Genomic DNA, 21,717 nt, shown 5'->3' with positions numbered 1-21,717 from the left:
TGTGTCTTAAAACCTCTCTTAAACTCTAAAAAATAAGTCTGTGCCGCTGCTAAGCTCTGCTCCTGTGGGCTTTGCCTCGGGCTCACTGCTTTCAGCTGTATCCACTGCGGCAGCCACCATCCCTTGGCTTCCTTGGGGGCTGTCTTGGGAGCTGTATCCTGGGCACATACCACTCTGCCCTCTGTAACTTCCCCATAGCATAAGGTGCACCATAGGTTTTGGGGTTTTTTTAGTTTAATAAGTCATAGTTTGTTAAGATTGTAAAGCTTGTAAGTCTCATCTGCCTTGCTATAGTTCGTTGTTTTGTTGCTCCGTATAGTTGCTTGTTATAGTTTTGCTTAGAATTGTGATATTTGTTGTCTTGCCTAGTCGTTGGTTAAGATAGATTTAAAAAGCCATTGCCTTGTTGTATTCTGTACCTGTTTTGTTACTTTGTATAAGCTGCTTGTCATTTTATATAAGTTTGATTAAGTTAGAGGATAGATAAGGTTTTTGCTGCTTGAATTCATCTTCCCGCTGTCCCGATCTCTCCCGGAACTTTCCCATGTCTGTTTTTCCCCTGCTCCAATGCCCCCCTCTGTGTACTTCTCCGTGTCTCCCGGTTGTAAACCCCTTGCTGCTTTTTCCCCTGCACCTGCATCACCCTCTGAACTTCTCAAACCCTTGGCTGCTTTTTCCCCTGCACCTGCATCACCCTCTGAACTTCTCAAACCCTTGGCTGCTTTTTCCCCTGCGTCTGCATCACCCTCCGAACTTCCAAAACCCCTTGCTGCTTCCCCCCCAACATTGCTCCGTTGACCTTACCCCGCAGGGCTTCAGAGTCTCTCGCTGCTTGCAGCTGCACCTCTCATCAGTTGCCACTAATCATTCACCCCCCTTCCTGTTTCTTGACCCAGCCTTTGGGTACACTCTTGCTATCACAGCCTCACAAATTAAGTCAGTAATTTTCTACATTGCATAATTTCACTTATCACCCATATTGTATTATTACACTGTGATTCACATTTTACTTGTAATTATAACACCCCATTGGTTGCCTCCACCTTTCTGATATACTTTGTATTTGCATTGATACTATTGTGTTACATTGTGTATAAGGCCACTAACCACTTAATACATTCTATCTAAGATTGTTGACCATTCTATATAGAAGCTACCAGTTTGTCTTGCATCTCCTTTTGGTATGTTTTACATTCCACACTATATCTAGAGTTGTTCCTATATAAAGTTGAGTTGCTTATTAACTGTACTGTATCCCATTGTGCCAAACCCCACTTACTGTACCCCACTGTTAGAACTCCCTACACTGTTCAATAAGAACCCCCCCACCATCACTGTCTATTGTAAACACCCTATACACCCCATCCCATTGTATTTCATTGTTAAATTCCCACCACTTCCTTTTTCCTTTAATAAAGAAATTAATTGGCACCCCACCTGTGAGGTAATTGCTCCCCAAGATCCCATATACCTGCAGGCAGGGACAAGGGACAGAATTTTAGAGGTGTTTAAGCACCTAAATGGGCAACAAGATGTCTTGTGGGATTTGTGAAAGAACACTGGTGCCTAACTCCCATTAAAACTTTTGAGAGTTAGGTGACTAGGCACTTTTGAAAAATCTTATTAGGTGCCTCTATCATTCTGTAGGCACCTAAGTACACATAAAAATCTAGCCCCTTGAGGGGGAATTTTCAAAAGCACTTAAGTGAAATGGGTGCTCAAGACCCAGAACAGCCAGTGGGATTTGGACATGTATCTCCCTTAGTCTCCCATTGAAAACCAAACCATCTTAAAAATATCTATGCTATAGAACCCTTTTCACCTCCCTCTGCTGACAAGGAACTGATCCAAGACCGCTGACATCAAAAAAAGTGTCTGTCACAAAGACAGAAGGCTTTATGCTTTCCATGTGTCGCATCTGAATGTTGAAATATGTGATTTTCCTTTTGAACCAAGTGGGGAAATGAAATTTGAAGTAGTTGAACTGATTTGAAAATAACATTTTCTTACACTGATAATTATGACATGGCCAAACAGCATTTGAAGGAGAATAGAAAGCAGCGGCCTGTGTTATGCCCATCAGATGGCATGATCCAAGTGGGTACATTCTGGCCTTAGACTGTATAAATCAAACTTGGTCTTGATGCTAAGGCACTGCACCAGAACTAAGGAGAGCTAAGTTCAATTTTACACTTTGCTGTACATGCCCTGTATGACCTTAGGTTAAGTCGGTTAACTTCTCTGTGCCTCAGTTTCCCATCTGTAAAACGTGGATGATAATAATAAAGTTTTCTCAAAACATTTGTTTGTCTTGTTATTGCTCAGCACAGTGGAGGCTGTGTTCTCATTTGGGATACTCAAAATACAATACAATAATATTTATTAAGAAAATGTATTTAAACAATGTACAGTGGAAGAAGAGGCCACCTAAAAACTCTGAGATCATTCAGGGATTTTTCCTCCTGTTATTATATAAAATGTGATGGAGTATGTGATGTAGGAGTTGGGCATCACATTTGCATGTAAATAATTTTGCATATATAGTAGATAGAAATAAATACATGAAGGTCCAAACTCTGGAATTGTGGAGTGAAACTACAGTAAATAGGGCTGGTTAAAACATAATTTCATTGATCATTTTCAAAGTGTTTTGGGCAATAAAAAAACCTTTTGGACTTTTTTTTCAGGATTTTTGCAACATTTGAGTTTCTATAAAAATAATCTTTTTTTTTTTTTTGGAAAAAAGGAAAAATAAATTTTTTGTCCAGCTATAATCAGACTTAAACAATTAAGTCTGATACTTTCGAATCCTTCTAAAGGTCAATTAAATAATTTCTTATGGAAACCGTTTATTAAATCAATTTTGTAGTTTCTAAAATTTCATTCTATAAGCTTTATTACATTTAATAAAATACACCGCCTTTACTCAAAAATGGGTTTTTCCCCCCAAAAATGTTGACGTTGTTGAAATGTTTATTAGAGATGATGAAAAATGAGCACTGGTTTTTGAAAAAAATAAGAAATGCTAATATTGTTTTTATTTCTGTGTTTGAAATTAGCCCATTTTTCATTTGTGCAAATAGTGGTAGATTAAAAAAAATATAAAAAATTTTGTCATTTTTTGGTAAACAAGAATGTAAATAACCAGTTTGATAAGACTTTCAGTGACAAAAATCTGAAAAAGTGCATGAAATTCTCCATGAAAACTGTCATCAAAAGGCAATTTTTTATTTAAAAAAATGGATATTTTCATCAAAAAGTTTTATTTGTGATGGTCTTGCTCTCCTTATATAGTGGAGTTGTTATCCTAACAAGCACAGGTGATCATTAATTGGCTTCAGGACTCTTGTGAAAAACAACATATTCAGCACATCCCTCTCTTTCCATATCTATCTACCTATTCCCATGCTCTAACCCAATATACCTCACTCTCCTATGACACCCAGGAATAGATCCCACATATCCCAACTTCCAAGCAGCTATTCTGTCTCTGTTGGCTATGGTTACATAGGATATATTCTGTGCCAAAATCCCATTGATTTTCAATAGGATTTAGGCACTGAAGACCCTCTGAAACTTCCAGCTTTAATCTCACTGAGTTTTAGCAGCCCATTTGCAAAATAGGGAAGCTTATACTCCCTTCTTCCCACAGGTGTGTCTCTTGCTTACGTAAATTTAAGTTCTATAGGGCAGGAAGTATCTCTCACTATGTGTTTGTAAAGTGTCTAGATCAAGGGAACCTCGATCTAGGTTGATGGAAGTGTTTATATGCTCATATAGAACCAGTATTGCTCCTAAGTATTATTATTAAAATATCAAATACATACTCCCTCCATTCAAACATCTCTGTGCTGTAACTGAGAGATGAGCAAAACCTTCCAGCAATCACAAAGAAATGGATATTGTGTTGGTAGCATAATGTGAAGTACTAAGTAATTGGAAATGTGAGGCCAGTTGGGATACATTGGCAGACCACCAGTGAAGTCAACAGAGCTTCTCCAATGTACAGGAGCTGAGAGACTGCCCTCCTGATCTGTTCCATTCATCACAAAGTATTTGTGGTTTAATCAGAATCATTTACAGAAATGTGAACACCGCAAGTTTCATTAGGAAAACTACAGTTAATCTGATGATAAAGTGGGGGTGAAATAGGCTAACATCTGGTGTGATACTGACCTGTTAATATAGTTCTGCAATACCATATGTTTTATATATTATGTTGTGTCTTTTTTTAATTTAAAATCAGCATAGAGGCCAGATTCTTAACAGGTATAATTTACTGGAGCACCATTAAATTAATGGAGTGAGGTCAATTTACACTAGTTTGGGACCTGGACTTATGCTTGTAATTAATACACACTGAGAAATTCAGTGGGTCAAGAAAAAGAAAGAAAGAAAGTTAGTTAGTTAAATGGAGAAAATGACAAGTCTAATCTGCAACAAAGTGTTTGACAATATTCTCTTTCTCTTCCTTATCTGCTGGCAAGAGGTAGACAAAGTGCTATTATTTTCACTGTTGCCAGTTGACTTCACATGGGTTATTGATTAATCAATAACCCATGATTAATGTTAGGATCAGAGTTAGGGCTAGCACTAAGGGTTAGAATTAGATTTAAAGGACAGGTTAGTTCCATAATCTTGGTCAGAGTCCAATGAATGCTCTGTCTGAAACAATATTTACAACTGACCCTGAGATTCTTCATGCTATTCAAGAAATGAGATTAGGGTCACAGTTAGGGTGATGGTTATGGTTAATATCAGATTTATGGTTTAGTGTTAAGGTTATAGTTTGATTTAAACATTTGAGATGGGGTAAGATTTAGATGACAGTATAGGATTGATATTAGCGTTAGAATTAGGAGTTAAGAGTTAGGGTGAAAGGGTTAAATTATGGGTAAAAGTTAAGAAAGAGTTATCAAGGTAAGGGTTATTAATTAGGATAAAGGACTGGGGTTAGGGCTAAAATGAGCAGTTAAGGTCAGAGTTAGGAAAAAGGTAAAGGTAAAGAGTAGGGGTAAAGATAAGGGTTATTGATTAGGTATTATAGAAAAATTAAGGGTTAGGGTAAGGGTTAGAGTTATGTGTTAGGATTTGATTTTAGAGTTCGAGTCAGTTCCTTAGTCTAGCCTGAACTCCCACAAATTTTATGACTGAAATTGTATTCACAATTAATCCCGAGTTTCCTTACACTGTGTTGGAGACTGGCTATGATTAGTGTTATGGGTCAGGGTTAACTCTGGAGTGTTCTCCCAGCTCCCGCAAATGTCCTGCCACAATTCTAATTACAATTCATCCTGAAGCTCTTCTCACCACTCAGAAAATAGGACACAGTGTCCCTCGACACCTCTTTGACCATCTGGTTCCTCGGGGTGTAGATGAAAGGGTTCAACAAGTGGGTGACAATGGCAGTCTGTAGAGTCACCACCTTCTTGAGGCCGAAGGAGAACCCTTTGTTGGGCACCACATACATGAAGATGGCACTGCCGTAGAAGATGGAGGCCACTGTGATATGGGATGCACAGGTGGAGGTCTTTTTCCTACCTGTGGTGGAGGGGATGCAGAAGATAGTGGCAATGATGTATAGGTAGGACACCACAGTGAGCATCAGCAAGCTCAGCAGTACCACGGAGGAGAGGAAAAACTCTATAAGCTCTAGCAGGCTGGTGTCGGCCCAGGAGAGCTTGATCAATGGCTCAGTGTCACAGAAGAAGTGATCAATGATGTAAGGGCCACAGAAGGGCAGCTGAGAGATGATGATGATGATGCGGGAGAGGACAGAAAAGAAGCCTGCAACCCAAGACACCACCACCAGCTGAACAGACATCCGTGGGCTCGTGATGGTGGAGTAGCGCAGCGGGGTGCAGATGGCCATGTAGCAGTCCACTGACATGATGGCCAAGAGGATAAATTCAGTGGTGCCGAAAAAGAATTAGAAGTAGCACTGGGCAATGCAGCCAGAGACTGAGATGGTCTTTTTCTGTGAAAGGAAGTCCCTCATCATCTTTGGGGCAATGGATATTGCAACCATGATGTCAAGGAAGAAGAGGTTGGAGAGGAAATAGTACATGGGACTATGGAGGTGGTGGTCAGCCCAGGTGTGTGTGAGGATGACCACATTCTCAGTGATTGTCACTATGTAGATTTAGTAATCTACAGCAGCACCATGAAGAAGATGATCTCCAGCTCCCAGATCACAGAAAAACCCAACAGGATGAACTCATTGACCTTGGTGCTGTGGTTGCCCATCAGCGTGTCAGATATGCTGTTTCAACTAGACTGGGAAGAAAATGAATTCAAATTCAGTACTGTCAAAAATTAAATAGGCTTATATTTTACCTAGGCAGACTGTCATCCACATGTTTCAGAGTACTACAAAGAAAGAAAATGAATGAAGCCTGTCAACTGTAGATAAGAGCGAGAAGATGAGAAAGAGGGAGTTATGCTTAGGGGTAATGCAGCATCGATCTGGAAGGCTACTGCTTAAACTGCATCAGCTTAGACTGAAGGCATAATCTTAAAACCTAAACCGAAGAAGAGTGAACATGCAAATCAGAATTCAGTTACCACAATGCCTAGAGAGCCAAGACTGTTTCATTTCCTCCAGATAACATCCCTTTGTGGAAATGTTGATGTAGACTCACTTTGATATCAGAATGAATGAACTAGAACACTCGGAGGCAGACCAAAACCAAAGACTTGAAAAAAAGATGGGAGGTTGTTAGGATGGACAGTATCTAGTCAGAGAAGGTATTGGTTTTAACAGTTGTCCAAGATTCACTTTTAAGAAGGTGACTATTATACAGGTATATTCATGCAGGCAGCACCAATGAGATGAGAAATCATCAACCTCCTAGAAGAGGTGCTGAAGTGTAGGGAGTTTCACACATTCAGCCCCCTCTCCAGGAGTCAGTCAAAGGCATGGACAGAGATGTTCTGTGCCAGTGTGGTCTGTCACCAAAAGGCTGCGGCAACTAAGCACAAGACAGGAATCCTTAAGATCAAGAAGAAATGGAGAGTTTGGGGGGAGGGGGAGAGCATGTGAAAGAACCATTAATATATTGTGGTCGTTGTGATAACCAAGTGTAACTATACACAGCCCTCTAAATAATAGGGCTGCTCATTACACCATGATCACTATCTATCTATCTAGGTATGAAATAACCCCTACCTGAAGGACGTAAGGGAGATACATACACTATGGAAGATTAGTCCATAATCTCCAAGTTCAGGGTTTCTTGCACTTTCTTCTGAAGCAGCTGATGCTCTCCACTGCTAGAGACAGGAAACTGGGCTATGCGGAACTATGGCCTCATCCAGGCTGGCAATTCCTATGTTCCTACAGACATATACTTTGCAATATTAGCAGGGTAGTGTTGGATATTTTTGATGGTTACCTTGTGATAGATAGATAGATAGGCGAGGAAAGAGAGAGAGAGAGACAGGATAGAAACAGAGGGAGAAACCTACTCAGCATTAGTGTTTCTCTTACACAAAACCTCTGCTTCTATTGCCAGGAACTAATGGATATTGAGCTTGTGTGATCAAGTCAGTGCTTGCAGGTTAAAACACTCACGATCCCTAAAGATGAATATGTCACAGACAGATTCTCAGAGGACTAAATGTAGAGAAATAGTCAAAGAGCAGAATAAAATGGAATGTTATTGTTATTATTATTGGATTTTCTTTATTCAGAAACTTCTTTTTACATTTTTATATCTTCTATTTCAGGATCACAAACTGATTAAAAATGATTAGTGAATGTAATTAACTCTATTATGTGTTGGGACTGAAGGGCTTTGGCAAACGTGTGGGGAAAGCCCAGAACTGGAACTGTAGTGGACTCTGGGTTGGTATGCAGGGACATTGGCAGAGCTGGGATAGGGGGCTGTAGGTCACCATTAAGGGGCATTGACTAAACTAAAGTTTCCTACAAAATATGCTTTTGATTATGCTTTTTATTTGACCTTTCTATAACTTTCTCTCACCTGAAACTTTTTTCTTTTAATTTTAGTTTGAATTAAGGATTGTTTAAACGGTCCAAATTAATCCTTGATGTAGCTCTGCTGAAGTCATTCACGAGAGATGATTTCAAGAGTTGGGATACACTAAAAGCTATTTAGTGTCCTGGTTGGATTTTCAAAGGCAACTAAGTGTCCAACTCCCATTGATTTCAACGGGCTTTAGGTACCTAGTTGTTTTTCAAAAATTGTGCTAGGTGTCTAAACATTTTAAAAATGTGACTTATGAGATTCATTCATAGTTTCCAAAATATCCTGGGTTCTTTTTCACAGATTCCAAGGCCAGAAGGGACCATTGTGACCATCTAGTCTGACCTCCTGTATAACACAAGTGAGAGAACTTCCCCAATATAATTCCTAGAGCTGATCTTTTGGAAAAACACCCAGTCTTGAGTTAAAAATTGTCTGTAATGGAGAATCCACTATGACCCTTGATAAATTGTTCTAATGGTTAATTACTTCTGCTGTTAAAAATTTAAGCCTTATTTTCAGTCTAATTTGTCTAGCTTCAACTTCTAGCCATTGAATCATTAAAGACCTTTCTCTGTTACATGTACCATGTAGGTACTTATACATTGTAATCAAGTCACCCCTTAACCATCTCTTGGTTAATTTAAATAGATAAAGCTCTTTGAGTCTATCACTATAAGGCAGGGGTGGGAAAACTTTTTGGCCCAAAGGCCACATTGGTGTTGCAAAACTGTATAGAAGACCAGGTAGAGAAGGCTGTGCCTCCCCAAACAGCCTGCCCTCTGCCCCCTATGTAACCCCTCCCAATTCCCACCCCCTCACAGCCCCCCTCAGAAACCCCATCCATCCAACCCACCCCGCTCCTTGTCCCTTAACTGCCCTCTCCTGGGACCTCTCACCTCTAACCACCCCAGAACCCCACCCCCTATCCAACCCCCTCGCTTCCAGTCCCCTGACTGCTCTGACCCCTATCTACACCCCCTCCCCCTGGCAGGGGATTGGATAAGACTCCTACACTTATCCAATCCCCCCATCCCCTGGCCACCCGCCAGAACCTCCACTCCATCCAACTGCACCCTTCTTCCTGTTCCCTTGACTGCCCCCTGGAATTCCCACCACTTATCCAATCCCCCAGACCCAGCTCCCTTACCATGACACTCAGAGCAGCATGTCTGGCAGCTGAGCCACCTGGCTGGAGCCAGACATGCTGCCATGCTGCTTGGCAGGAGCATGCAATCCCGTCACCCAGAATGCTGCCCAAGCGGCAGCATGGCTGCAGGGGAGGGGGAACAGTGTGGGGGGGCAGGGGCTAGGCTCACTGGCTGGGAGCTCAAGGGCCAGGCAGGATGGACCCACAGGCCGGATGTGGCGCGTGGGCCGTAGTTTGCCCACCTCTGCTATAAGGCATGTTTTTCTCATCCTTTAATCATTCTCATGGCTCTTCTCTGAACCCTCTCCAATTTAGCAACATTCTTTTTCAATTGTGGGAACAATTCGAATATTGGTATGAGACTGTAGAATGTGTTAAAGCAAAGGCTAAAACCTGCTAGGCTTTTTTGAAAATCCACCAGCAACTCCCTTTGAATATCATTTGGATCTATGTAACTAACTCCCTTAAGTTCCTTTGAAAATGCATCCTCATTTTCACATAGGGTATTGTACAGGCCAATAGATCTTTACTAGAGCTGGCCGGAGAATGGAGTTTCTTGCATCCGACGAAGTGGGTATTCACCCACGAAAGCTCATGCTGCAAAACGTCTGTTAGTCTATAAGGTGCCACAGGATTCTTTGCTGCTTTTGCAGTTCCAGACTAACACGGCTACCCCTCTGATACAATTTTACCTCTGTATTTGGTGCTGATGCGACTGCAGTTGGAATACTGTGTCCAGTTCTGGTGCCCAGAATTCAAGACGGGTGCTGCTAAGTTGGAGAGGATTCAGAGAAGAGTCACAAGAATGATTAAAAACTACTAGAAAAAAAGCCTTATAGTGATAGACTCAAGGAGTTGAATCTATTTAGTTTAACAAAAAGAAGGTTAAGGGATGACTTTATCACAGTCTATAAGTAGCTACATGGGAAACAAATATTTAATAATGGGCTCTTCATCTACGGGAGAAAGGTATACCATGATCAAATGGCTGGAAGTTGAAGCTAGACAAACTCAGACTGGAAATAAGATATAAATTCTTAACGGGGAGAGTAATTAACCATTGGAACAATTTACCAAGGGTCGTGGTGGATTCTCCATCACTGACCATTTTTAATCAAGATTGAATGTTTTTTCTAAAAGATCTGGTTTAGGAATTATTGTGGGGAAGTGCTGTGACCTGTGTTATACAGGTGGTCAGAGAAGAGTATTACAATTGTCCTTTTAGTATCTATGAATCTATGATGAAGAGCTCATTCTGACTATTAATACTGAAACACTGAGTATTTGGGATTTGCAATGGAGCCTAAAAGAGTTGGGCCAGATTTTTAATGGTATTTAGGCACTTAAACATGCAGATGGACACTTAGTGGGATTTTGAAAAGTGCCTAGTTGACTATCTTCCATTGAAATCATTGAGAGTTGGGCACCAAGGGCCATATTTTCAAAGGTATTTAGGCAGTGGGATTTTCAAAAGCATCTAAATACCTTGCACCCATTGAAATCAATGGCCCCTCACCATCAAATCTCATGGCAATTTAATGTAAGGTGGGTGTATAACTCCCTTAGACCCCTTTGGAACTCTTTTTATTTATGCTACATGAATGCCTGTAAACAGAGATTGGGACCCCATTGTGCTAGGCACTGTATAAACAGATGGTAATGGGAGACAATTCTTGCCCTGGAGAGCTTATAGTCTAGGAGTGGGGATGTCAAAAGCAATGGATTGATAGAGGAGTTGGGAATTGAGCTTTTACATTTGTTAGATGTTTGGAAAATCCTAATCTAAATGAAAAAAGGGTGGGAGAGGAAACAGACTCTGCTAAGGTCACACAGCAGGTCCAGGAATAGAACCCAGGAATCCCGAGCCTAAGTCAAGCTTCCACCCCTCTAAATAACAATGACACTCAATGGATAAAAGCAGCAATTCATTATTGAGATGAAGAAGTATCTGTATCAAGGCTCTGGTTGCAGAACAGAGCTCTTTCTAGTCAAGTATTCCTTGAGGGCCTCTTTGACCTTCTTGTTTCTTAAGGTGTAAATGAAAGGATTCAATAAAGGGCTCACTATGATGTTGAACACAACCACCACCTTCTGGAGGTCCAGGGAGCGGCTCTGGATGGGCCTAGCATACATGAAGATGGCACTGATGTAGTAGATAGAGGCTACCGTGATGTGGGAGGTGCAGGTGGAAAAGGCTTTTCGCCTGCCTGTGGCTAAGGGGATGTGCAAGACTGTGGCAATGATGTAAAGGTAGGGCACTGCAGTAAAAGACAAGGATGTGAGCAGAACCACCGAGGAGAGGACATACTCGATCATGAGGAGGAAATGTGTGTCGACGCAGGATAGTCTCACTAGTGGGGCATAGTCACAGAAGAAATGGTTTATCACATTGGGGCCACAGAAAGGAAGCTGGCACAGCAAAATAAGTGGGTAAAGGGTGGAGAGAAACCCAACCAACCAACAACCCATGACCAGGAAGACACAAACATGCCCACTCATGATTACAGGGTAGTGGAGCGGGTGGCAGATGGCTACGTAGCGGTCGAAGGACATGATGGCGAGGAGGATGAAATCCGCAGTGCCCAGGAAGAAGTAGAAGTAACACTGGGTGATGCAGCCCCAGAAGGAGATGACTTTGGCCTGGGAGAGCAGGTTCTCCAGCATCTTTGGAGTGATGGAGAGGACAAAGAGTATCTCCAAGAGGGAGAGGTTGCAGAGGAAGAAGTACATGGGGGTGTGGAGGCGGAGATCCACATACACAATGGTGATGATGACCATGTTCCCCATTAGAGTCAAGGCAAAGATGGCCAATAGCAGCATGAAAACCAGGAGCTCCATGGGCTGTGACAGCGAAAAGCCCAGAAGCACAAACTCCAGCCCAGGGACCCTGTTGATAGCAACCATTCACTGTGTCCCTTTATCTATGTCATATCGCTGCTTTAATTCCTTGGGCCACTTCCCTTCAGCCCCGCGCCTTCTTCACCCCTACCTCAGGACCTTGTCTGAATAGTGTCCCAGCTACCAGTCTAGAGCTCCTTCTCACTCCCTTGGCCAGCCACACACCATCCACACTCCACCAGTTCCAGCAACGAATGGACTCATTCTGGCCCTGCAGCTCTTCTTTTACAAGCCTGCTGGGCCCTGATTGGCTGTGTCCCACATAGCCCTTCTAGATAGCTTGGAGGATCCTCTCCACTGCCTTTTTCAGGTGCAGGGTGGGGCAGGGCCATGAGGTCTTGAGCAGGGGGGGCAGTTTGTAAAAGGACAAATTCTTCTGTTGGCCTAGCTACTGTTTCTCAGAGAGGTGGATTCACTACATCAATGGATAAACTCATTCCACCGACAAAGTAAGTGTCTATGCAATAGTGACACAGTTGCAACACTGTAGCTGTGTGGCTGTAGTACTGACATGTGCAAATCTTCATTCGAGCAGGGAGTGAAACCTGGGTCTCCAGAGAATGCATTAGTCACTATGGTATAGAGTTATTCCCACTCTCTCTATACCTTCTAGGACTCTACACAGCTAATTTCTAGAACATTCTCCTGGGATACCCACATTCCACTCCCTGCTCCAATGAAGATTTCAGTACATACACAGAGTAGAAAAGCTTCAACAGAGGAGATTGAGAGACACCTCTGAGCACACCTACCAGATTAGACCCCCACAAGTGAGATACCTGAGGGAGCAACAAGTTTGTAAATGCCACTGGGGAGTTGGCATGAGTCAGTATGCCAGTATGGCATGCCAGTATGGCATGAGCTGAGCTGCTCAATGGTGTCAGTAATTTGATGGTTTCCCACAAGCCCACTGGCAAAAATGTAGGCACCTCTGGGACTTTACTGGTGGAAACTTAGGTACCTGAGGACACTAGGCAACTATAGGGCAAGGTAGCAGGGGTTTCATTACTGTTAATAGTGTCTAAATGTTGGCCTTAGGAATCTAAGTTAGGCAGTAAGGCACCTAAATCCCTCTTGTGAATCTAGCCCAAAGTCTTTAGAGGGTGTGGTGACAAAGAAAACCTAGCAACTATGACGTGAGTGAACCCCCTATGGCAATGTCTGAGTAAACAATAGCTCGGAAATGTGAACTGACTCATTTATTTCAATGGGTGCTGTTACAACCTGGCCCTGCCCTCGCCCTTGTCAGGCATCAGTCTGTTGTACTCAGACTCAAGCTATGGTTCCCATGTGATTCTAACCCCTCTTGGTCTAGATAGTGACTGGTCACTGTCCCTAGCTCTGGGTCTCTTTTAGGCATATTACCAGGTGAGGACCCACTGTATGACACCCTTCTTGGGCAGTGGGAGTCTGTAGTCCACCTGTCTTAGACCACAAAACAACTGACTTATTTCTCCCATCCACCAGTTACTTATACCCATTCCCCCTCACCTGGCAGTGGGAGCCCAGACAAATCCTTCAGGGACAATGCAGCAGGAAAGCAAGAGACGTAAACACTTTACAACACAATGCCAGAGGTACAAAACTTAGGAGAACAACATCCTCGTGGCACCCCTCTCAGTCTGATTTCACCACCCCTGGTTCTGGTCAGCATCCTCAGGTGATGCTGAGTCTCACAGCCACATCCTGTTTCCAGGTGCTTTTGCTGAGGGAATTTCCCAGCTCCAAATCTTACCCCTGTTTGCTGTTGTGTAGAGAGTCAATCAAACTCTGCGGTCCTGCCAGCAGAAAACCCATTGTTCCAGGATAGAAGAATCAGTACGTGACAAGTTCCTGAGGAAGAAATACATGGGGGTGTGGAGGGCCAGGTCAGCAACCGTGACAGCGATAATGAGGCCATTTCCTATCAGTGTGAAGAGGTAGATGAGTAAGATGAGGACAAAAAGAAGGGGCTGCAGATGCTGGAGGCCTGAGAAGCCCAGAAAGATAAACCCTGTCACTGCTGTCAGGTTTTCTTCCATAGCTCGGTCCTGTTGAGACCACATAGGTATTTAGATCCCTCTCAGGGGGTTGCATGGTATCTCATAATAGATAGAAAGACAGATTAGATAGAATCACAGTTACACAATCAGCTTCACCCCCTCCCCTTTCTCATCTCTCTATGTTCACACAGCTCAGGTGTTCTATCCCTTGGATCTTACTCATCTCTGGTTGGAGATTCTGACACCCTATCCCACACTCACCTCAGGAACAGATATTGGTAGCTGCTGTGTCCACTCCAGAGGGGCAGTTGGGCCACACCTGAGCAGCGCTGCAACCCCATGCACTTGGTCACAATGCCTGGAGTGGGGGGCTGGGCACAGCCCTGCAGGACAGGCAGTGCAGGAGCCCCCCACTGCAGAGTGAGTCATGGATACACACAAAAAGTCATGAACAAATGGGAAAATCACAGTGTCTGTGACTTCTTTCCCATTATGACCGACATGCAGCCCTATGAATGATTATTAAAGAACACCCCCACATTTGTTCCCATTTCCCTACCTCACACAGTGCCATCCCATTAATGAGAATAAGTGTTGAGAGAAAAAGCACTAGACAAACCAACAACAAACAGCCCAGACACATAGCTGGTCTCGTCTAATCTTACACTTCACTGCCAGCTAATGTGGTTAGATTTACCTCTGACGTTACTGGAACACAGCTGGACCAATTTATGTTCTTCTTGACAGATAAGTTTCTCCATTGTGTCTGTGGGACTCTGAAATCTGGGTGAGATGAGAGAATCCTGTAGATGAATATATTTTAGGTGTCATTGAAAATGACATTGCAAATAGATAGAGTCGATAGGCAGATAGATGAATCATTCATTACTATTACTTACCTTGATAGAAAGACATTATGCAGAATACCTTTGATAAGACAGAGAGAAAGAAATTAAGAACAATTCTGTAGATTAGATACATAAGAGTAAATTAGACTGACTGATTAGATGAGAGAGAGAAGGAGAGAGAGAGAGGTTTTCTATTTTTCCTTCAATTCGGGAGATAATTTAGGTGTTGATGACTCCAGAAAATGAACTTGGGGTCATAATAGTAAAGAAGGAAAATGCCTCAGACTGTCCCACAAATACCTTACTCTGAGCAGTCAAACCTTCCCACTTCTGAGCAGTTCCATCATTTCTGAAACTGACTTATCTTGACAGAGAAGTTTCTCTGCTAGTGAATCTGAGACATCAATCCTTTCTGTACTGTTCAGTGACTACTGGGATAAAATCCCCAGGGTTCTACTGACTATGGGTGCCTGGGAGAATTAGTAATTGTATTCTGTTTGTAAACACTTTGATCAATGAAATCAACTCAGTAATAAAGAAGCTACCATTAAATTCAGAGATGGTCCAATCCAAATTGCAATGTCAACTGTACTTGTTGATCAAGGTCAGAATATTAGTTTACTCTCAGTTCTCCAAGCACTTACTGTAGACATATTCTTCATCATGATTAAGATGTGTTTGTTGCAATAAGGGTCTGAGACCTTAGAGCCTAGACAATTTATATAAGCTTCTCAGGAACAGGCTCCTGAAGGACATGTAATAAGAATGTATAAATTGTATCTACAAATGTCAAGAACAAATATAACTGATAGGTAGGCCAAAAGCTTTTAGCACTAATTGCCAGTGATCTCAACAGCATAGATCTTGGTGGAACTGGTGTGAGGTCTGACTAGTCTTTTAAGAGACATGATGTTCACTTCATCATGATCTCAACATCCAACTGGGAATACATTACTCCCCATTGTTGGCACTCTCAGGATAGAGCTGAGAATTCACTGGACCATGGGAAGTTATTAACTCCCCTCGCATCCCTACAGTGACTTCTTATAGACAGAGTTGAGGCACTCTGGTCAAGAGTGTGTGTAGGGAAATTCACAGTGCCGTTTCCATGCTGTGATAGATCTACAGAAAGCCAAGGACAGCATCCTCCAGGGATGTCAGCTCTTCCCACCATTAATTTCTAAATCTCCAGTTCAGATCTATCCCCTGGCAGACGTGACTCCAATTTGTTACCACATGATGGCTGCTTGTCTCATGTGAAATGTATGCAGTGGTTCTCAGACCAGCTCTCAGCGGACAAGTCTCCATGTCTAAAATGTATTCACCAACAGCCTTGGAAATAATTTGCAAACTTCTTGGTAAATTCATCTCAGCAGCCAAGGGCTAGTGGCGAAATTCACTCCAGTGTCATTCCCAAGCCATTCCCATTGGGTTAACTTTCAGTGTGAACTGGACAATCATCTCCCTTATGCTCCTTTGAAAATCCTGGCCTAAACCTGCAAAGTCTTTGAGTGGTGCACAGGTCTTGAGTGTATTTGACATGGAAGTATCATGGACATTAAACTAGCCTGGAACACCTGGCTGCAGGCTCCCCAAGGCAGGGCTGAAGCAGGTTAGTGGGACAGTGTGCTGGAACTGTCAGTACTTCAGCCTTAGCCTGAGCTGTTTGATGAGTCACTGGAGGAACTCTGTCTTCCTCTGCAGAGTTGAATTAATGCCTTGTTTTATAAGGGTTTTCTTCACCTTCCTCTGAGACATCAGATCTTTGCAATTGACAAAGTTATGACACTGATGGCAACAGTCTCAGGCTTTAGAGCCAATCTTTTCTTGCCTGTGATTTTCGCCAATCATGATTATTAAGAAGAGGTGGTATATGAATAAAAAAACCTCTGATTTTATAAATATATTTGTGAATAACACGGTAAGGACACTTCTCCAATGGCCTGAAAGAAGTCTGTTAGAAGAAGATTGACTGTTTATAGCAGGTAGCTGAGCATCAGCTTTTCTGGGTTCAATTCCTAGCTCTGGGAGAGGAGTGAGTGTAACAATTAAAGTGTGTTGGGTGGGTGGCTTGGGGGCAGATGGGAGTCAAGATTTTTAGAGAACAGGGCACATCAGGGAGCTGGTTCTGAGTATGTATGTATTTCATAATCTCTCTCCTCCTTCCTGTGGAGGCCAACTGTCTTCTTTAATTGACAGCTCTTCAGAGAAGGGACCAAATTTTCAATTATACCCTTATTATGGGCAGATCAATAGATCCCCTGTCCTGTTTGGATCATCTGAGCATGGATATCACTCCCTACATGGTTGTAGACTTGGATTTTCAAAGGATCCTAGTGGATTTAGGCTCCAAAATGCAATTCAAAACCAAGGGGAGTTGGGTGACTGACAGTCTCAGCCTTTAATATTTTAGCCATATCATCAAGGTCTATAAAAATGACCAAATGACCATAGACTGGTGGACAGAGTCTGTGACTGGTTTCATTCCCCTGAAGAAAGTCTCAGTTTTCAACAGACTGGAAAGGACTAAGGAAAGGGATTCTTATTCGGGGACATGATTCCATTAAAACATGAAGGCAAAGACTCACAATCATCCAACTCCTATTGACTTTGAATAGCATTTGAGAGCTTCCTCAATTAGAATTTTGTGAAATTCCAAGTGGGCTGTCAATGTAGTTATGGAATACAAATCTTGCACACCTTGACAAATTTCTTCACACCCATCCCGTCAAACTTTTTACACTCCAGATGTCAAAATTGGTACTCGCCCCTCAGTGCTGGTTGATCAGGGGACAGTGCTAAGAGACTTGTTCGGGACAGTGCTAAGGGGGGCATGATGTAGGTCCTGCACCCAATGAGCATCTGCTCTGGGGCACAGGCAGGAACTTTTGGTTATAGTTCCTCCTCTCCCCTTAACCAATCAGCACTGAAATCCAGAAATCACAATTGTCAATATCTCCTGAAACCACGCTTCCCAGGGCATGCGTTATGAGTGTTTGGTTTTATCTCCAGCCCCCATGACACCTTCTGCATCCTGCCCACACTCCCATCTGTCTGTCGGTCTCAATCTAGGGCTCCATGCAGGTCCCATGGGAGCGTGAGGCAATTGGGTGGGGCCTTGTGGTCAGTGGGGCCCTCAAACCCCAGACTAAACCGAGAAGGTATCTAGGTCAGAATCCTGACCTCTAGTCAGTCAAGTGTTGACAACTTTTGCATCCCCAATCTATTTTGAAAATCACCACCTGAATAGATAGAGTCAATAGGTAAATAGAGGAGTCATTTATTTCAATAACAAGTATCAGAGAGGTAGCCATGTTAGTCTGGATCTGTAAAAAGCGACAAAGAGTTCTGTGGCATTTTATAGATTAACAGACCTATTGGATCATAAGCTTTCATGGGTGAATACTCACATGCATCTAACAAAGTGAGTTTTCACCCATGAAAGCTTATGCTCCAGTATTTCTGTTAGTCTATACGGTGCCACAGGACTCTTTGTTGCATATTTTGATGAGTTAGCTTGAGAGAGATAATGATGCACAGTCCATTTCACCATAGAAATCATAGAATGACAGGGTTGGAAGGGACCTCAGGAGGTCATCTAGTCCAACCCCCTGCTCAAAGCAGGACCAAACCCAACTAAATCATCCCAGCCAGGGCTTTGTCAAGCCTGACCTTAAAAACCTCCAAGGAAGGAGATTCCACCACCTCCCTAGGTAACCCATTCCAGTGCTTCACCACCCTACTAGTGAAAAAGTTTTTCCTAATGTCCAACCTAAACCTCCCCCTCTGCAACTTGAGACCATTACTCCTTGTTCTGTCATCTTCTACCACTGAGAACAGTCTAGATCCATCCTCTTTGGAACCCCCTTTCAGGTAGTTGAAAGCAGCTATCAAATCCCCCTTCAATCTTCTCTTCTGCAAGCTAAACAATCTCAGTTCCCTCAGCCTCTCCTCATAAGTCATGTGTTCCAGCCCCCTAATCATTTTTGTTGCCCTCCGCTGGACTCTCTCCAATTTATCCACATCCTTCTTGTAGTATGGGGCCCAAAACTGGACACAGTACTCCAAATGAGGCCTCAGAAGTGCTGAATAGAGGGAAATGATCAAATCCCTCAATCTGCTGGAAATGCCCCTACTTATACAACCCAAAATGCCATTAGCCTTCTTGGCAACAAGGGCACACTGTTGACTCATATTCAGCTTTTCATTCACTGTAACCCCTAGGTCCCTTTCTGCAGAACTGCTGCCCAGCCATTCGGTCCCTAGTCTATAGTCGTGCATGGGATTCTTCAGTCCTAAATGCAGGACTCTGCACTTGTCCTTGTTGAACCTCATCATATTTCTTTTGGCCCAATCCTCTAATTTGTCTAGGTCCCTCTGTATCCTATCCCAACCCTCCAGTGTATCAACCACTCCTCCCAGTTTAGTGTCATCTGCAAACTTGCTAAGGGTGCAGTCCACACCATCCTCCAGATCGTTAATGAAGATATTGAACAAAACCGGCCCCAGCACCGACCCTTGGGGCACTCCACTTGATACCGGCTGCCAACTAGACATGGAACCATTGATCACTACCCGTTGAGCCCGACCATCTAGCCAGTTTTCTATCCACCTTACCGTCCATAAATCCAGCCCAGACTTCTTTAACTTGCTAGCAAGAATACTGCGGGAGACTGTATCAAAAGCTTTGCTAAAGTCCAGTAATAGCACATCCAGTGCTTTCCCCTCATCCACAGAGCTGGTTATCTCATCATAGAAGGCAATTAGGTTAGTCAGGCATGACTTGCCCTTGGTGAATCCATGCTGACTGTTCCTGATCACTTTCCCCTCATTTAAGTGGTTCAGAATTGATTCCTTGAGGACCTGTTCCATGATTTTTCCAGTGACTGAGGTGAGACTGACTGGCCTGTAGTTCCCTGGATCTTCCTTCTTCCCTTTTTTAAAGATAGGCACTACATTAGCTATTTTGCTCCTCTCAAGCAAGCTACCCCACAGTTCCCGCAGTCCCCACTGCCCATTTGAATTCTGGGATTTCCCCACAATGCATGCTGGGGGGAAAAATGTGTCGAGGGTGGCCTTGGGTAACTGTCATCATTCAACATGCTTTCAGACGTCTCAAGGGGAGATGGAGGAGCTTACTGACTCACTCGGATCTCAGCGAAACCAATATCCCCATTGTTATTGCAGCTTGCTGTGTGCTCCACAAGCTCTGTGAGAGTAAGGGGGAGATCTTTATGGTGGGATGGGAGGTTGAGGCAAATTGCCTGGCTGATGATTACTCTCAGCCAGATAGCCGTGCAATTAGAAGGGCCCAGCGGGAAGCGCTGTGCATCCTGGAGGCTTTGAAAGCTAGGTTCCTCAGGGAGCAGGGTAACCTGTGACTGTTCAGTTTCTTTACAGAGAAGCTGAACCTGCCCCTGCTTCAGTTACTGTTGACTTTCTTCCACGGTTACATACCCCGTTCAACACGTTTCCCCCCTTCCAACACACGTTTAAAAATAAAGTTAATGGAACATTGTTAATTAACAACGTTTTCTTTATTAATAAAGTCGCGTTAAAGGGTTGAAACAGGGACGCAGACTGTGGTGGGTAGGGTGTGCAGTGATGTTAACACCACTTCTACACTCGAGGAATGATAGGCTCCAGCTCCTAGAGCAGTCTGCAGTGCCGGACTGGTTGTTTCAATGGAGCCTGCCATCCCTCCTTTTCGGGACTCTGTGTGCGGGGGCTACGTGACCTTGTGGCGGGGGAGGATGGTTACAGATTCCCCTGCTGCGTGGCTCTGTGGTCCGGGACAAGGACCACTGCATAAGTTCTGTAACCGCCCTCCCATGCCACAAAGTCACGTACCTCCCCCACCCCAGAACATGGAAAACACCTCCCAGACCGACCAGGGTGCCTACTGACTGCACTGTTTGTGTGACCTGCTGTTGATCCTGCCCCCGTGTCTGTACCCTGGTAAAGGTGACTGTCCCATGCAATTAACAACCCCCTTTCCCCCCCCTTCACAGACAGTTTTCTGTAGAAAAACTTGACAGAAATAGTAATTAACAGCAAACTATTTTTAATAATCAACTACACAGTTAGGGGATGAAACTGGGATTGGGGCTTCGGTGAGCCAGGAAGGGAAGGACTTCTCAACATTTAGGGAATGAGAGCCTTCTTGTATTTGTGCACTCTGCAGGGGTGCAGTGACAGTTTTCACGGCCCCTGTCGCCCCTCCTTCTTGTTACTTTGGGTGAGGAGGGTTTGGGACTTTGTGGCGGGGGAGGGCGGTTGCAGATACAGTGCAGGGGGGGCTCTGTCCTCCTGCCTGCGGTCCTGCAGAACATCCACAAGGTGCCGGAGCATGTCAAATTTTCCCTGGGCATTTCCTGTGTGGCTGGTCAGAACATCCAAGCTCGGACTGCTGTCCAGAGCGTCAACAGAGTGGTGCACTATGGGATAGCTCCCAGAGCTACTAAGGTCGATTTCCGTCCACACATAGCCTAATTCGACATAGCCATGTCGAATTTAGCGCTACTCCCCTCGTCGGGGAGGAGTACAGAATTCGAACTAAAGAGCCCTCTAGGTCGAACTAATTAGCTTCCTGGTGTGGACGGGTGCACGGTTAAGTCGAATTAACGCTGCTAAATTCGACATAAACTCCTAGTGTAGACCAGGCCTTAGCTCAGCCATTTGGGTTCTCAACTAGGAGGTGAAAGATCCAGCTTCAATTTCCCCCTCTGCCTTAGGAGAAAAGGGATTTGAACAGGGAACTACCACTTCTTAGGTCAGTACTATAACTTAGAAGAGTACTATAACTATTATTCGTGTTTAATTTCCCTTTCTTTTCCCCTCACAAAACCCAT

At 43.5% G+C, this 21,717-nt stretch overlaps 1 protein-coding gene and 1 pseudogene across 1 annotated transcript; both read right to left on the bottom strand.

Annotated features, from left to right (window-relative positions):
• Positions 1-5,278: 5,278 nt before the first annotated feature.
• Positions 5,279-6,067, bottom strand: LOC120383607 (annotated as a pseudogene).
• Positions 6,068-11,091: 5,024 nt separating this feature from the next.
• LOC120383606 (olfactory receptor 6M1-like) lies at positions 11,092-14,057 on the bottom strand. The gene is made up of 2 exons (XM_039501762.1): positions 13,931-14,057; positions 11,092-11,912 (listed from the first exon to the last, which is right to left on the bottom strand). The coding sequence occupies exons 1-2, from the start codon at positions 14,055-14,057 to the stop codon at positions 11,092-11,094; spliced, it is 948 nt and encodes a 315-aa protein (XP_039357696.1).
• Between the last annotated feature and the right edge of the window lie 7,660 nt (positions 14,058-21,717).

This window comes from Mauremys reevesii, linkage group 15, assembly GCF_016161935.1.
Source record: "Mauremys reevesii isolate NIE-2019 linkage group 15, ASM1616193v1, whole genome shotgun sequence".
In the NCBI taxonomy this organism is placed as follows: Eukaryota; Metazoa; Chordata; order Testudines; family Geoemydidae; genus Mauremys; species Mauremys reevesii.
The sequence above is the reverse complement of the archived record's forward strand: the minus strand, read 5'-3'. Positions and strand labels throughout refer to the sequence as shown.